This window comes from Rissa tridactyla, chromosome 5 (assembly GCF_028500815.1).
Source record: "Rissa tridactyla isolate bRisTri1 chromosome 5, bRisTri1.patW.cur.20221130, whole genome shotgun sequence".
NCBI lineage: Eukaryota > Metazoa > Chordata > Aves > Charadriiformes > Laridae > Rissa > Rissa tridactyla.
Window position 1 is genome coordinate 61088339 of NC_071470.1, and position 13762 is coordinate 61102100.

Genomic DNA, 13762 nt, shown 5'->3' on the forward strand with positions numbered 1-13762 from the left:
GGGAGCTTATAAATCACTCAAGAGCGGATGTGAACAGAAAAGTTAGTTGGGGCAGAAAGCAGGTGGCAGCTGATGGAAACAGCCTGCTCCAGAAACTGTAATCAGCTGTTGTGTTACTTATTCTTAGCCCACTAGGCTTGTCAAAGTCGGTCAAACTACTCTGGATAAATTGGTAGAGTTCCTTGAAAACTTACTCCCTCCTACCTTTATCTGTGGGGGACATTTCCTTTCCACAAAGTATGACACTTAGACAAATTCAGGTTGCTATTCTCCTACTCATGGGAGGAACACGATGCAAATATCCAGCTGGGATCCAAGCCTACCTGCTGGCACGGTAATGGATCACGAGTACCTCTACTGCTCTACAGATTTACTTCTGCAAGGAATCAGGTTCATCTATACCAAAAAGGTTTCAGGCAAAAATTCTACAGTTGAATTTAACAGAATATTAACTGTTAATCATGGCCTGACCCAACCTATGCTAAAAAAGAGCTTTAAAAACGCCACCAGCTCATTGCTATGTATGCCTTCAGATTGAGCCCTTAGCTCAGTTAAAATGACAGGAGAAAGGCAGCCTGACAAGGGGAAGCAAAAGAAAAATAATAAAAGAGTCAATAAAAACACATTGTTAGTGCTACTGTAACAAAGCTGGCAAAGAAAATCAAAGGCTCGATTTCCCCTTTGTTTTCCATTAGACAGTGTTGCATGATCATCTAAATTGTGCTTTGATACCAGCTTCAGCAACACTGAAAACATTTAAGAATATTCATAATGATAAATGATGTAGCTGTTCTGATTTGTGAAGAGTCTAGAGCACTCCACAGTCACCACCTATTTTGCTTGCAGGCTCTGTTAATTTGATAGAACACATAAAAAAGGGGAAGAAAGCTGTGTTTCATCATCCACATGAGAAATACTCTTTGGTTAGAGAAGGATGACCTTGCTGATACAGTACCAAGCTGAGACTTGGGACAGCCACCTCTGCTTATGTTATGCAATGATGTGATAAAATTCTCCCCGACTGACTTCCCCAAGAAAATACCTTTGCAAACCATTTCATAGTGAGGAATTTGTCCTGTAGCATCACGGACTGTGTTGGAGACACAGAGATAAGGCAATGCATGCCTCCTGGCTGAGCTCTCCCTGCATAAGGCTCCTTTGCCTGACAGGTCCCTGGGTTCTTCACTTCCCTTTGTCATCCCCACTCCCATTCTTCCTGACCAGATCCAAGCAGTGCCAAGCCCCACTCACACTTTGTCTGTGCCGTAGCTCCGGTAGTCCACCGCCGCTGATACGGCCACAATCAGTGCAGGCATGCCATAGCCAACCAAATAGAAGTACTTCCTCCGGGAGTGTTCACTCTCGAAAACCTCCACCAGCATGATGTAGAGCTGCACCCCCTCCAGGAACATCCAGGTGAAAGCCGCCAGGAAGAAGAAGTGCAGGAGGGCAGCAAAGACGGCACAGGCAATCTGCGTGCAGATTGAAAAGAGCAAGGAAAGGTGTTTGTACCATGCAGAATTAATGCAACACTCTGGATTACTCTTACTGCGAGTTTAGTAAGAATAAGGGAGTTCTTATCTTCCCTTCTCCCCAAAGGAAGAACTTCTTTTTCACTTGGAAAATGCGCGTGAACTATTTTAAAATAGACACATCTCTGCATATACAGATTATATTCGAAGATACGAAGGTAGGTATGTACACAATCTGGAAAATAAACATATAAAGATGCACATAGTATAAATGCATTTTTACAACCTGCTTATTAAACATCCACACGTGCGTTATTTACAAACAATGCACATATGCCTCTGAAATCACAGCAGGCATCAGCATTTGACTCCCAGTTAACAACCGGGGCCCAACCCTGTGAGGACACATGCACGGAACTAAGGCAGCACTGGAATGTATCTCACTGCATGGTCAAACATCCCATACGCACTGAGATGAAAGCCTGTGGCAGGAGCAGAAAGTGGTTTGGTTCTTACCGGCTGGTCAGTTCGGTTGATGCCGATGAGGAAGAGGAGTTCTGCCACAAAGAGGCTGATGCACAAGTTCTTGTGAATCGTGTTGCGGTCACTCTGCAGCCCACGGAAGAAGCAGAAGGTGAAGATACAGATCAGAAGGCAGACCAGTGAGAGCAGGATGCCAACCCACGTGATAAAGTCCAGGAGCAGGTCATGGACTGCATCGCTGTGCTGGAGATAAAACCAAAAAAAATCATTAGTTCTATGCTGCATGACTTCTAATCCAACCCAGACACAAAGTGAGGTTGTCTGAGACCCTTCCCCAAATATTTGCATCCGCTGACCAAGCTGTGGCGCAATGGACCTGTAGCAAAAAGACTAAATGGACCTAGATTTCAATCCTGCATCAAGAAACCTGCAACCTGAAACACAGACTCCAAAGCTTCTGCCAAGCTGCAGGTGCCCTGAAGAGACTCAGACCCCAAACTATCCTAGGAACAACGATGCTGTTGTTGAAAATACTGAGATGTCATAGCCAGCCTTGCGTGCAGCTCCATCTTTTACAAACAAGGCAAAGGAGTGAATACATAGTATAAAGAACCATCAAACACTGTCATTCAAGTGTAAAAATGTTTCCTGCTACCAACACCAAGGAGATTACAACCATTTACCAATAGAGGAAAAAAAAGACTCTCTTTAAACGTTCACAAAGGCGTAGGAGCTTGGAGGCTTTGGACAGACAGAGATCACTTAAATGTCTTAGGTTAGGTTTTTTCACTGGGGAAGGAGAAATAAAATTTGATTTTTCTTTTTCAAACCCTGGAGCTCTATTTTAAAACTCCTGGGAAGCCAGATTGATCCCTAGAATGCTACCCAGAAAAAAAAAAAAGACAGATCTTTTAACACAAATTTACTTTTAAACTGTAACAGAACAGTGATTTTAAGACAGCTTGGAAAATGAGTGATTCCTTGTGATGAACTTGTAACATGGTTTTACCCCAAAGCCATGCAAACATGGCTATTGCGGTGGCAAAGTTAGGCGACACAACAACAAAGTCTTGCGAGGGGCAGCACAGGTGTGCCCTGGCTCTGCTGATAAAACACTGCTGGATTGCTCCTGGGTTTACGCTGCATCTTCCTCCCAGAAAGAGGAGGAGGGTGCTGGGACCCTGACGCTGAAGGTGTCCCACCACCTTACTCCTTATTCAGGCTGTAAAACTCACCCGTAACTCCCCAAGCTTCCACCAGATGCGGTGAAATGAGAGATATCGTTACTTAGTAAAATGTAAATAAGAAATGAGAAATACATGGTGAGTCACGGGATGGCTGCTCGGGGCTAAGTGGTTAGAGTCAATGAGTTGAGGGAAAGATTGGCTGGAAATCTCTGGGGTTTTTTTAAAAAGACCAGAGAGGCCTGAAACCCTGCTCTGTAGTCCACCAGTCTGTGTTATAAGTCGTATTCACGTTCCCCTCCGCTTCTGGCATTTTGATGACTTAGGCATTATGTAGGCTGGCAAATACAATAGTGTCACACTTCAAAAAGCCGGGACAAACTGGCAACATTTTCTTCCCTGGGGGATAAAAGCTTATGACAGATGGAGGGAAAAGGTGATTAATTTATCCATTTTCCTTGCCTGCTTGCCAATGATAAAGCCACATCAAATGTCAGGCCTTTCCTAGTATACACTTTGCTATGTCAGCACCCGTGAGAAACAACTCAAACCTTTCAGCTCTTTGGCTTTATCAGTATGAGTGATAGGCATCAAATGATAATGGAGGATGGGGAGTGACTTTTCCCTCCATCTCTTCCATGCTGGAAGTTTTGTTTCCAGGGAGACTTGGAGGTGGAGAGATGAGGGCTCCTTTCCCCAAAAGCTCCTGCAGCTCTTCCTGAGTATTTCCAGTATCTAAGGAACTAGGGATCGCAAGTCCAACAGAGAGGCAAAAAATCATTGTGTGCTTACTGTAGAACATGACAGAAATTCCTATTCCAGCTCCTCCAGCAGTACCAAGAAAACTGAGAAGATGAAGCACACATCATTTTCCTGGCGGCTGCGCATTGCTTTATCTCAGTGTCATTCCAGCTCATCCATCCCTCTTAACTCAGTGTGAAAAAATGTTAATGCAAACCTTGCACCTTGCAAATCATTCTTTCTTTCATCCGCGGCTGCTGGGGAACGGCAGGAGAGCATCTCCCTGAACAATCCCGCCAGCTCACCTGATCTGATTGTCCTCCCAGGCTGAAGTGACCAAGAGCTCTTGGGCTGGACAAGCCGGGCAAGGCAGCTAATGCAGGTGGATGAAAAGAGAAAGAAACCAGGCAGATTTTGGCCATCTGCATCCATCCCATCCAGATGTTACCAATGATGCAGATTCATATATCCCAAGGCAAAGTTACCCTGGCACAGGGAAAGCTCTCCAAGGGCTTCTTCCCCTACATGAGATGAATCTTACAGGTCTCAGCTCCTGTACCTCTATCATGAAACCGTAACTCTGCTAACTCTAAGACAAAATGCAGGAACTAGGGGTGGTTTTGGTCCTGGCGAGGGATCCTTCCATCTAGGTTCATGGTGTTCCTCAGGGAAGGGCTGCTTGCCCATGAAGCTCACCATGCTTAGCAAGAAACGCAGACTTCATTGCTGTATTATTATTATCGCTCTTACTACTCTTCTTTTTAGTATTAATCATAATGATAATACTGATTTTATGTACATAACGTCCATCCCTGGAGTGCTGGGAAACAACTTCTGCGTAATTACAACCTCCCTCAACAAACTCACAAAAGAACAAACAAAAAGGAATAATAACAATAAACTGGGAACAAGAGCAATTTTAAAACACCCCAGGGAAAAAAAATATGTATTTGTAGCTTTTCTAGTAAAGTCCAAGAGAAGAAACAAGCTGGATTTCAAAGGCTGGGTGCACTCTGTCCTGTTTGGGATCCCCAATTTCAGGTGCCACAGCAGATCTGATGGGTCAGAGAGGAGTTGGTAAGAACTAACATCCTTCCCATGGCAGTCCCAACTGCCCCCAGGCCAGGCACATCCAGAGCTTTTACACCAGTGAGTCCAACAACAAGGAACTTGATTTTACTGGAGATTGAAACTTGTAAAATACTGTGCCGCCACAGGCCACAAAGCAGAACAGTATGGGCAAAGGAGGAACCATGGTAATAGCTCCTCAGTGCCATGAGATTATCCTTGCCATCACCCGATCGCTACGTGACAAATAAGGGAGCAACGTACCTGGTTTACACAGTCGGTACGTGGCATTCCAGGGTTAAGTATGATAAACAGCACACTGGGATTTTATACCTGAGTTGCTCACAGTCTCCAAGCCTGGTCCCTCAACCCCAGAGACATACAAGAGGAGCCAATTTTCTCTTTACTCTGCCCAGCACTCTTCAAGACTTAGGACAAAATAGCTTTGACGTACGTGCTAATGATATCCTTCCAGCACCCTGCAAGCCCTCGGGTCCCTCAGGCATGCAAAACACAAAAAACCCCAGCAGTGTATTGATAACGGTCAACTCTTGCTTCTTGATAATCTCCTCAAAGACCTGGGAAACCGGAAGAGCCCATGGGAGATACCAGCCGTCAGTCCAAGGGACAACTTCCTGATAGCGTCAATCAAAGTGCTCCTTGCCCAAATGCACCATGGCTGTCAAGACCAGTCCTACATGGCCCAGCATGCAAGCCACTGAGTTTTGTTACCGCTAAGCTATGCTGGTGTTGCAGGTAAGCTGACACACAAGTTATTTTCAACACAGGAATGACTTATTGAGTAACTGAAAGAAATAAAATAACCCGCTTCAGTGAAAGGGTTTCTATATTAAGTACATTTTGCATTCACGATTTAGGCATGAACCTGACCCAAAGCCCAGTGAAAGAAGATCTCCCTGGCTTTGGAATAAAGTCCCACTTTTGCTCCGGTGGGGCCAGGAGCGGCAGGAGGAGAGCTGACGGAAACCTGTGCAGGAGGAGTTACAGGAGCCCTGGTAGCAACCACAGCAGGGTGAGCAGGCAGCCTAGATATTGTCCAGGCTGGGAAAATCAATGAGGAGCTTTGGCAGCGCCTGTACACCAAAGCTGAGCTAATAAAAACAAATCCCAGGGAATGTCAGCTTATGACAGAATGGCTTTCCCTGAGATGAACAGCCATTTCCTCCCTTATTAAAAACATCAGTAGAAGAAAACGCAGCCAAACCAAGCTGCCAACAGCACAGGACACATTCCTTTGCCTAATCTGTCCTTCCAGGAATGGAAAGAGTGTTATGTTTTGTGGGTGGAGGAATAAGCAAGCAGTAAATAAAAACACAGTGTCATCGGCTAGCTCAGATATGACCGCTCGGTGCCCAGTGAGAGCTGGCAGTGTGCTGGGCTGGGCAGAGACCCAAGTGGGACAGGTTTGAACTCCTGTAAGTTGCTGATACTGCTCCTCGGATCTGTAGCTATCTGGGGTCATGTGGGTTCCCTTTGCCCTTTTTCCCTCATCGCTGGTGTTGAGAGAGGATAACTGCTATGACCTGGCTGTAATGCCTCATGGCTAAGTGCAAAGGGCTCTTTAAGAAGCAAATGGTTTTGTAGATATGCCAAAAGCATCAGCTGGGCTACAGGGGCTGGGAGGAAATCCCAAGCGCTCCTGCAGTGCACCTGGGCAGGCTAATGGCATTGCCTGCCATGGCTATGCAGGCATGAGAGGTTTCGAGAGGGCTTTTTCCCCTCTGTGGCCAAGAGGGAGATGTGTTGTGGGGATCCCATTGCTTTACCACCCATACTCTCCCTCTTCCCCAAGGATGTACCAAGGGAGGCAGGCAGCTCTGCTCCACAGTGGACACAGCGCCCATGGACCTGGTACATATCCCTTCTGGGCTCTTCAAAGGTGATGCTGTCAAGGGCACCACCAGGTCCTAACCCAGGAATAAAGGGAGCTTAATTCACAGAATCACAGAATGATAGGGCTTGGAAGGGACCTCTGGAGATCATCTAGTCCAACCCCCCTGCCAAAGCAGGGTCACCCAGAGCAGGTTGCACAGGAACGCGTCCAGGTGGGTTTTGAATGTCTCCAGAGACGGAGACTCCACCCCCTCTCTGGGCAGCCTGTTCCAGGGCTCTGCCACCCTCAAAGTAAAGAAGTTCCTCCTCGTGTTTAGGTGGAACTTCCAATCCTCAAGTTTGTGCCCATTACCTCTTGTCCTGTTGCTGGGCACCACTGAAAAGAGCCTGGCCCCATCCTCCTGACACCCACCCTTTAAGGATTTGTAAGCATTGATAAGATTCCCCCTCAGTCATCTTTTTTCCAGACTGAAGAGACCCAAGTCCTGCAGCCTTTCCTCATAAAAGAGATGTGCCAGTCCCCTAATCATCTTGGTAGCCCTTTGCTGCACCCTCTCCAGCAGTTCCCTGTCCTTCTTGAACCAGGGAGCCCAGAACTGGACACAGGACTCCAGGTGTGGCCTCACCAAGGCAGAGTAGAGGGGGAGGATGACCTCCCTCGACCTGCTGGCCACACTCTTCTTGATGCACCCCAGGATGCCATTGGCCTTCTTGGCCACGAGGGCACATTGCTGGCTCATGGTCATCCTGTTGTCCACCAGGACTCCCAGGTCTCTTTCCACAGAGCTGCTCTCCAGCAGGTCAGCCCCCAACCTGTACTGGCGCATGGGGTTATTCCTCCCCAGGGGCAGCACCCTACACTTGTCCTTGTTGAATTTCATAAGGTTCCTCTCTGCCCAAATCTCCAGCCTGTCCAGGTCTCTCTGTGTAGCGGCATAGCCTTCCGGTGTGTCAGCCACCCCTCCCAGTTTTGCATCATCAGCAAACTTGCTGAGGGTGCATTCTATCCCCTCATCCAGGTCATTGATGAATATATTGAACAGGACCCAGTACTGACCCCTGGGGAACACCACTTGTCACTGACCTCCAGCTAGACTCTGTGCCCCTAATCACGACCCTCTGAGCTCTGTCTTTCAACCAGTTATCTATCCACCCAATGTCCATTCATCTAACCCACACTTCCTAAGCTTCCCTATGAGGATGCTGTGGGAGACCGTGTCAAACACCTTGCTCAAGTCAAGGTAGACCACATCCACTGCCCTCCCCTCAGCTACCCATCCAGTCATGCCATCACAGAAGGCTATCAGGTTAGTCAGACATGATTTCCTCTTGGTGAATCCGTGTTGAGTACTTCTGATAGCTTTCTTTTTCTCCACACGCTTTAAGAACAAGCGGTTCCATCATCTTTCCAGGGATGGAGGTGAGGCTGACCGGTCTGTGGTTTCCTGGGTCCTCCTTCTTGCCCTTTTTGAAGACTGGAGTGACACTGGCTTTTCTCCAGTCCTCAGGCACCTCGCCTGTTCTCCAGGACCTTTCCAAGATGATGGAGAGTGGCCCAGCAATGACTTCCGCAAGCTCCCTCAGCACTCTCGGGTGCATCCCACCAGGACCCATGGACTTGTGGATATCCAGTTTACTTAATTGATCTCTAACTCGATCCTCCTCAACCAAGGCGAAATCTTCCTTCGTCCAGACTTTTCCTGTTACTTTCTCCAAAGTCTGGGACTCCTGAGGGCTGGGCCAAGCAGTAAAGACTGAAGAAAAGAAAGCATTCAGTAACTCTGTCTTCTCTGCATCCTCCGTCACCATGGCTCCTGTATCATTCAACAGTGGGCCTGCATTTTCTAAAATTTTCCTTTTGCCTCCGATATACTTGAAGAAACCCTTCCTGTTGAGCTTGACATCCCTTGCCAGGTTTAATTCCAAGGGGGCGTTGGCTTTCCTCATTTCATCCCTGCACGCTCTGACAGCGTTCCTGTAATCTTCCTAAGTGGTCAGTCCCTTCTTCCACGTACTGCAAACTTCCTTCTTCCACTTGAGGTTTTTCAGAAGCTCCCTGCTCAACGATGCAGGTCTCCTGTTTCCCTTGCCTAATTTCTTGCTCTTAGGGATGCACCAATCCTGAGCTTGGAGAAAGTCGTATTTGAATTCCTACCTGAAGCCCCTGTGCAACATCATCACCTTCTGGCTATGGCCACTTAAAATAAGGCTCTGACTCAAAAGCACTCCTACAAGGTGGTTTAGCCACCTTTTCTCTCCTTTCCTTAGTCCTCAAAGCTGCCTTCATATTCTGCATGGGCCACACAGACCATCTTCCTCCTCCTCTGCCTTCCTCGGCAAGATGAAGGCCTCCCAGCATAACCGTTTCCCACAAACTTTTGCCCAAAATGCAACAGCCTTCCAGTGACTGCCAGAAGCAGCAGCCAGTGCAAGCTGCAGAAACCCCCATGGCCAAAATAAAGTGATACAGGGGCAGGTGTGCACAGAGAAATGGGTACAGACCTCACCTTGCCATGTGTTACAAACGCTACTGTGGATACGGCGTGTGGCAAGAGCCCAGAGTTTCCATTGCACTCACTGACACCGCTGCAACTGAAATGCAGTTGAGGTGAGATTCAGTTGTGGAGAGGAGGGGAGGCTCAGGACATTAACTGTATCCATCATCTTGCCCTCCCGCGCTTTGTTGGATTTAGTAAAGCAGCACAGCTCTGCTTACTCATAAGGCATCTCCAACCCGAGAAATGAGCTATGGCGGTCGTGCCAAACTCAGTGTAGACATCTGCCCAGCCAAGATGCTGGCTTGTTAATTTGAGTTCCCAGAAAAAAATCTGGTCACAGCATCATCAACTTCTGCTGTCGCACCGATGGTCTTACCCAGCCTGCCGCCAGGAGACAGCTGGGACATGGCTCCACCACACCACAGCCACTACCTTCACTTTGGTCATCGCATTCGCCCTGCTCTCTGCCAGAAAGGAAGGGGACAGCAAGAAATAGGGTAAGGCTTAGCACTTGCAAACGGGAGCTACCTGAATTGCAGATTTTAGGACAGAGGACCAGGAAACCCTGCAGAGTCATACTGTTCTCATGCTGCCGACTGTGCAACTAGCCCCGGCTTGCAGATTGCAGAGTCAAGAAGGGCGATGCTAAGCAAATAGCAAATGTACCTGTTGGACTGGTGGGAAAGCAAGCTGTGGCTAATAAGCTGCTGTGTGCTCAAATTTTTGACACTTGTAAGCGCTGAGCTAAGAAACTGCAAATTCAAGGGCTTGGAGTACATCTTTCTGAAGCCAGGCTCTAGATGCTTTCAGGTTGGACACTCAAAAGTGGCCAGCTGAGAAGGTCTGGGTCAATGCTTCAGTGAATGCTCAGACAAGGACCAGCAAGACGTCAAACCCAGCAGAACTAGAAACATTAAGACACAACTAGGGCTCAACCCAAAACAATGTGTGTCAAACTGGGGAACTTGGGGAACTCAAGGAACTTCCTGGTGTGACTACCTAGACAAAAATCTCAAGGACTGCTACCAGGTACAACTCTGAATCGAACTCGTCGGCATGATTACAGATTTCTCTTCCTAACCCAAGCTCAAATACGGCTGTATTTTGAATTTTAAAATCTCATTGAAGACAAGCACATTTAATAACTTTTCTGCTTAATTAAAACAGTTCTTATTTAATAACATATTAGAATAAGTTACTTTTTGCAATGTGTAATTTTTTTTTTTTTTTTTGAGAATTAACCGCTTTGATGGTACGAAATTATTTGTCTGGCAAAATTCATCACATAGTGGCTTCAGTAATTTACTTCTGCAGTTCGGGTGCTTTTGCAATCCTGCACCCACTTCTGCTTTCGCTCACTGCTGTTCAATCCCACAAGTGCTAATATATGGGTAAGCCAGCACTGCAATAACTTCAGCTTGCTCTTTATATCCGAAATGGCTGTATTGCTTTAGGCAACGGACCGCTGCATTCTATTCAGACTTCATATACTTTTTTTCCTTTCTCTTCTTAGCTTGCCTTACACTTCCATTCCCCAAATAATTAGCACGGTGTAATGTGTTTGTGGTATAGAATAACATGTAAAAGCTTCCGATTAATTGCTACAGTTAAAACACCTTTCTTTTTTTCTCCCTTTCTCTCTTGTTTTGTTTAGTTATTTATTTTTAAAGAAAAGTAAGCTCTCGCATTCACTACATACTGATAAGCAACATTTAACTACCCTGAGGTACCTTTGCTTATTCTGTTTTGGGTGGGTTTTTTAATTGCATTTTCCCACCAGCTCTGAACTTGTTTTCCAGCTGCATATTTTTCCCATGGTACATTTGAGATGCAACTGCTATAATTAATATGATGCAAAGCAACAGCTTGTACGAAAAACAGCTTGTAAATTTTGAATAATTCTGCAGCAATTATATAGGTAGAATGGCTTATTTAACTATGGGCTTTGTCCCACGGCATGGGAACTACCATGTTTTTACAGCATTTCAGGGTCATGACAAATACCCTACTCATACAAACAATAGATAGATATTTAACATAGATCTCATCTGTGTTCATAATTTAACAAGATATCTATAAGACTGTAATAATTTTCCCACAACACAAGTCAAATGAGCTTCTTAGCTGATGTAAAAAAGTGGTTTGTTTCCAAGTCTCAAAATCTCTCTCCAAAAGGAGGTTCTCATTTTTCCTGGTAAATTGACCGAAAGGGCAACCAACCCTGCAGGTCTGTAAGGTCATCCCTTGCCAGGCAGATGCATCAGCGAGGTCCAGCTCACAGGTCATTACGCTCCTGCTGTCCTCTCCCCATGCTAGCTGGGCTTTGACAACAGCTGGAGGGGTACCTGAGGGTGCGGGTCCATCGCTCTTCCCAGCAGCTATACATCTTGCTTGTGTGCACAGCAGGCTCTTGGTCTTGGTCACTCTTATTTACCCCACTGAAATATATGGGTGAATATGAAACTCTGGGCCCAAGTAATTGAACAGGCAGAAGGCATCTTCAAATTAAAATCTCCTCCTCTTAATCAGGTACTGTCCTATTAAGACTGGAACCGATCCCAGCAGCTTCCACTCTTGAAGCACACCAATAAATCCCTGCCACCATGGTCAGCCAATGTCATTTTCTGCCCCTTCGGACAAAGACATATTGCTGTTTCACGCTAGAGAGCCAGACGGCTATCAATCACCTCCTCAGCAGCGCTACCTTCCAGCTCCGCCTTGCCACATACGCTCTGCTAATAATTAAATCCCAGAATGTAACTCACAGAGCAGCCACCAAGGTCCCCTCCGGAGAACACGCTCTTTTGCCATGCTACCAGGGAGGGAGATCATTCGGGACCAGAAGTGACACTTGTCAAATTGGTACTGGCTTTTGATTAAGGAGCTGGACTCCGATGTCCGCTCCTCACGATGCCTGGTGCTCGGTCTCATTAGTTAGGGAGATGTGGATACTCATTACACAAAAGGATGCTTCCTACAGATCCAAAAGTCCAACAAACTGAAGTCAGTAAGCTAAAGATCTCAATTATAGGAGAAAATTGTTTCTGTTGCAAAACTCCCAGAATATTATTAATCATTGTGTGTACAACAGTCCTCTTTAGGAATTCTAGTCACTGGCCAGAACACTGCTGTAAGAGGTCCCACACAAGCATGCAACATCCTTTCCCCAAAGATCATTTCACCTCCAAGAAGACTAGAAGGCCTTTGAGGCAAGAAACGCCGTTTTGTACAAGACATGAGTCAACAAAATGGCCCAAAAGCGTGCCTACAAGAGATGAATGTGAGTCAGTGAACGACAACAACCCACATTTATTTTTAAACCTCCACCTTTCCAAACCAGCAGGTATTCTGCTGCCAAGACTTTAAAATCAACTCATTGCAACAGCATAAGGAATGTCATATAAGCCACCTCCTGGATCTGCCAAGAGCCACATGGCCAGCTCCACCAGCAGACCGGAGTGGGATGGTGCTGCCAGGAAGAGCAAGGTGATGAGCAGCTGGAGGGAAGAGTTGCAGATGTTTGCAGGGTACACACCTGCCTTCACCTTCAGACAGGGATGATCACTAAAGCGGCCATGCCAGGAAGCTGTCCAGTTGCATCAGACTCAACAAAGTGGAGCCAATTTGGCTCCTACAGTAATGATACTTTGTCTGCAGCCAAATGATAAAACATGACCTGAAAGTCTTGAGGGCACTCGTTAACACCCAGAAACACCCACTGGCTAACAGCACAGTGGCTTGGCACTCGGGAAGCTTCCAGCTGTAGCTCTTTCCAAACTGTTGACTGAGCATGGGTAAGCAAGGGTCTCACATGCTCTTTCTGCAAGATGAGATAACACCAGCACTACCGGTCTAATGAGGTTTGGGTGAAATGCTGCGCAGACAAGGCTGACCTACTTGCAGTTTGGGAAGAGGCTTGTTCGGTGCTAGCTTGTATCTGCACCACGCAGTAGGGATGGCCCACATTCACATCAGCGGAGTGGAAAGCTATCTGCATTTCCCAGGTGCAACCTCTGATTTCAGTGACTTAGGTATATCTGTTAACTCCAGGCAGGGGACAATGAGTCAAACACACATTTCTCTGGAAAATTCAAGCGGTTCTAGGAAACTGGCAAAAATAGACCCGGACTGCAGAATGCCATTAACTTGCAAACATGTGGTCTGAATAGGCAATTTCTTCAGACATCTCCCAGGATAATGCCACAGCCATTTAATGGCATGTCTCCTGGACCGGTAGTGACTCCTGCAGAATACAACGGACATATCATCCTGCAGCAGCAGGATACCTACCATGCCCCTCTCAGCTAGACCCAGTTGTTGTGGCAAATGTGTTGCCAGGCTCCCATTTCTTTTTTTGCAGAGCTTTGTTCATGCATGACGGTGCTTTAATATGTATTTTTATTGCAGCTCTTCACATTCCTCTTCAGATTATCAAGTGAAACAAAAATATACAAAAGAGTGA

General features: G+C 46.5%; 1 protein-coding gene across 9 annotated transcripts in view; it reads right to left on the reverse strand.

Moving 5' to 3' along the window:
- Positions 1-13762, reverse strand: part of ADGRL3 (adhesion G protein-coupled receptor L3) — a 524212-nt gene that overhangs the window by 63033 nt on the left and 447417 nt on the right. For all 9 annotated transcript variants that reach the window (XM_054202410.1, XM_054202406.1, XM_054202409.1 and 6 more), the window contains 2 exons: positions 1989-2198; positions 1252-1472 (listed from right to left, as the gene is read on the reverse strand). In XM_054202410.1, coding sequence (XP_054058385.1) covers positions 1252-1472; positions 1989-2198 — 431 coding nt within the window. The remainder of the gene's footprint in view (positions 1-1251; positions 1473-1988; positions 2199-13762) is intronic.